At 48.2% G+C, this 3,525-nt stretch overlaps 1 protein-coding gene across 1 annotated transcript; it reads left to right on the plus strand.

Annotated features, from left to right (window-relative positions):
- Positions 1–687: 687 nt before the first annotated feature.
- On the plus strand, positions 688–3,298 carry LOC104212201 (uncharacterized). The gene is made up of 2 exons (XM_070159542.1): positions 688–1,297; positions 2,769–3,298. The coding sequence occupies exons 1-2, from the start codon at positions 688–690 to the stop codon at positions 3,296–3,298; spliced, it is 1,140 nt and encodes a 379-aa protein (XP_070015643.1).
- Positions 3,299–3,525: the final 227 nt, after the last annotated feature.

Raw genomic sequence — 3,525 nt, forward strand, 5'->3', positions numbered from 1 at the left:
CCGGTCGAGCACCGGTCGCGCCCCTCGGTTTTTGGGGCGTGACAAACTTGGTAACAAAGCCTAAGGTTTTAAAGTGTCCTAGGATGTCTCGGAGCCATGTCTAGTAGAGTCCTCCTTATCGGTGTGTTGTCGACCACATCTATAAGTTGGAGGCTACATGGGCATTTAGGAAATTACCTTCTTCTTTGTTACTCTATATCGTGCGGTGAAGTGAAAAGTGGAAGTATTTACATCTAACTCATGCTCTGTTCCAAATTTTCAGTAATGGCACCTAAGAAGAGATCTAGACTCGGCCTCGGGGCCAATGCCACCCCAAGTGTGGCTATACCTGATGCCGTGGGTGAGAGTGACTCCCCGGTCTTGAATCTGCCTGGCCCATCTATTCCAGATCCAAGTATTCCTATTCCAGCTGCGGCAGAGGGTGCTACCATTCCTCCCGCTGATATTCCTGATGTTGATGCAATTCCAGCTTCCGGTCCCGGGGTTTCTGATGGGGACCTTAGAGGAGCCATCCATATGTTGACCCAGTTAGTGGCCGCTCAGGCCCAGAGATCTCATGATGCCCTTGCGCCCCCCAGCGGACAAGGAGATTCCGCCAGCTCCAGAGTTAACTAGTTTCTGCGGTTGGCCCCTCCAGAGTTCACGGGCACAGACCCAGAGGCCGATCCATAGGATTTCCTTGATGAAATGTGTAAGAACCTTCGAGTGATGAACCCTACAGAGACGGAAGGGGTTGAGTTGGCTTCATATAGGTTGAGGGGAGCAGCGTATTCGTGGTTCGTGATGTGGGAGGATTCCCGTTGGGAGGGAAGACCTCCGGCTAGATGGGATGAGTTCGTAGATGCATTCATGGACCACTTCTTGCCTGCCGAGACAATGGCGGCCCGTGCCACAGAGTTTGAGGTCTTCAAGCAGGGCAGTATGAGTGTTTGGGAGTACCACATGGAGTTTGTGAGGTTGTCCAAGTATGCTCCTCAGTTAGTGTCGACCATGGATGCTCGAGTTCAGCGATTCGTTCAGGGTCTTAGTCCTCTGGTGGTGAATGAGGCTGCTACATCGGCCTTACACTCAGATATGAATTATGGGAAGATTGTGGGGTTCGCTCAGGCCACAGAGGCTAGGAAGTTGAAAATACAGGCAGAAAGGGAGAGTAGCAGCAGGGCCCGATCAGCGGGTCACTCAGAGAGACTAGTTCCGGAGAGAGGGCCATCAGGGCCATCCCAGTCATATGCCCAGTCCTCAGCAAGCGCACCGCCATCTGTGCACAGTTATCAGCAGAGCAGTCACTTGAGATCAGGTTCAGACAGTAGGAGACCCCATCATTCCGGTCATCCAGGAGGGAGATCACAACAGCAGGGGAGGGCTTCATGCCCCAAGTGTGGGAGGTTCCATTCCGAAACTTGTTATTTGGATATTCTGGTGTGTTATAGATGCGGGGTGAGAGGTCATATCCAGCGGGACTGCCGTGCGCCCAGTCAGGGCATGGGTAGGGGATTTTCTCAGTCACCGGTTCTTCAGCTGCCACATCATCCGTGATTGATTTAGGGATTGATGTATTGCCAGATACACGACCGATATCTATTCCACCATACAGAATGGCGCCAACGGAGTTAAGGGAGTTAAAGGAACAACTGAAGGATTTATTAGAAAAGGGGTTCATACGGCCAAGTGTGTCACCGTGGGGTGCCCCAGTTCTTTTTGTCAGAAAAAGGATGGGTCGCTCCAGATGTGTATTGATTATCGACAGCTTAACAAGGTCACCATCAAGAATAAATATCCTTTGCCTCGGATAGATGATTTGTTCGACCAATTGCAAGGTGCGAGGTTCTTTTCCAAAATTGATCTACGGTCCGGGTATCACCAATTGAAGACCAGAGAACAAGATATTCCTAAGACCGCTTTCAGAACTCGCTATGGTCACTTTGAATTCTTGGTCATGTGTTTTGGGCTAACCAACGCCCCAACAACTTTCATGGATCTTATGAATCATGTCTTCAAGCCATTTCTAGACTCCTTTGTGATTGTTTTCATTGATGACATCCTTGTTTATTCACGGAGCCGGGAGGATCATGCCGATCACCTCAGGGCAGTTCTGCAGACCCTTTATCAGCACCAGTTGTATGCTAAATTTTCAAAATGTGAATTTTGGTTGGAGTCCGTTACCTTTCTGGGCCATGTTGTTTCCAGTGAAAGGATTCAGGTGGATCCCTAGAAGATTGCAGTAGTAAAAGATTGGCCTAGACCCACGACCCCGACGGAGATCCGTAGCTTCTTGGGTTTAGCGGGGTATTATCGGAGGTTTGTGGAGGGATTCTCTACCCTCGCCTCCCCTTTGACTAAGTTGACACAGAAAGTAGTTAAGTTCCAATGGTCCGACACTTGTGAGAAAAGTTTTCAGGAATTGAAGTTGAGATTGACCTCGGCGCCGATATTGACCTTGCCGGAAGGCACAAAAGGATTTGTAGTTTATTGCGATGCCTCCAGGGTCGGTTTGGGGTGTGTGTTGATGCAATATGGGAAGGTTGTAGCACATGCTTCAAGGCAACTCAAGAATCACGAGAAGAATTATCCGACGCATGATTTGGAGCTTGCGGCAGTTGTATTTGCCTTGAAAATATGGCGGCATTATCTTTATGAGGTCCATGTGGATGTGTTCTCGGACCACAAAAGTCTCCAATATTTGTTCAAGCAGAAGGATTTGAATTTAAGGTAGCGGCGGTGGTTAAAATTGATCAAGGATTATGATATGGATATTTTATACCATCCAGGGAAGGCGAATGTGGTGGCCGATGCTCTCAGTCGGAAGTCCATAGGTAGTATGGCTCATTTGGGAGTGGATCAGAGGCCTTTGGCATGGGAGGTTTATAAATTGGCCAGTCTGGGGGTTCGTATTTCGACCTCAGACGAGGGGAAGGTTATGGTGCGTAATGGAGCAGAATCATCACTGGTAGCGGAAGTCAAGGAAAAGCAGCTCATTGATCCAGCATTAACACAGATGAAGGAGGCAGTTTTGAATAACAAGACTTCGACATTTTCACTCGGTGGTGAGGATGGTGTATTACGATGTCAAGGTAGGCTATGTGTTCCAGATGTGGATAATTTTCGGGGGAGTGTAATGGCGGAGGCTCATAATTCCAGGTATTCTGTGCACCCAGGTTCTACGAAAATGTACCGTGATCTCAAGGAAATTTATTGGTGGAACGGTAGGAAATTTATGGGTGTGGCGGACTTTGTATCTAAATGTCCGAATTGTCAGCAAGTAAAAGCTGAGCACCAGCGGCCCGGTGGGTTAACTTAGCTTATGGAAATACCAATGTGGAAATGGGAGATGATCAACATGGATTTCGTGGTAGGGTTACCTCACACTCAGCGCAAGTTCGACTCAATTTGGGTAATAGTGGATTGACTACCAAATTAGCTCACTTCTTGCCAGTCAAGTCTACGGATACTGCGGAACAATATGCTCAATTGTATATCAAGGAAATAGTAAGGCTTCATGGCACTCCACTTTCTATTATCTCAGAT

This window comes from Nicotiana sylvestris, chromosome 10 (genome assembly GCF_000393655.2).
Source record: "Nicotiana sylvestris chromosome 10, ASM39365v2, whole genome shotgun sequence".
Classification (NCBI taxonomy): Eukaryota; Viridiplantae; Streptophyta; class Magnoliopsida; order Solanales; family Solanaceae; genus Nicotiana; species Nicotiana sylvestris.

What these genes read in the sequence shown, in the direction of transcription:
- LOC104212201 (XM_070159542.1), top strand. Translation starts at nt 688, where the DNA reads ATGTGTAAGAACCTTCGAGTGATGAACCCTACAGAGACGGAAGGGGTT. An exon ending in GAGCAGTCACTTGAGATCAG is followed by an intron (nt 1,298 to 2,768) that starts GTTCAGACAGTA and finishes TATACCATCCAG; the next exon opens with GGAAGGCGAATGTGGTGGCC.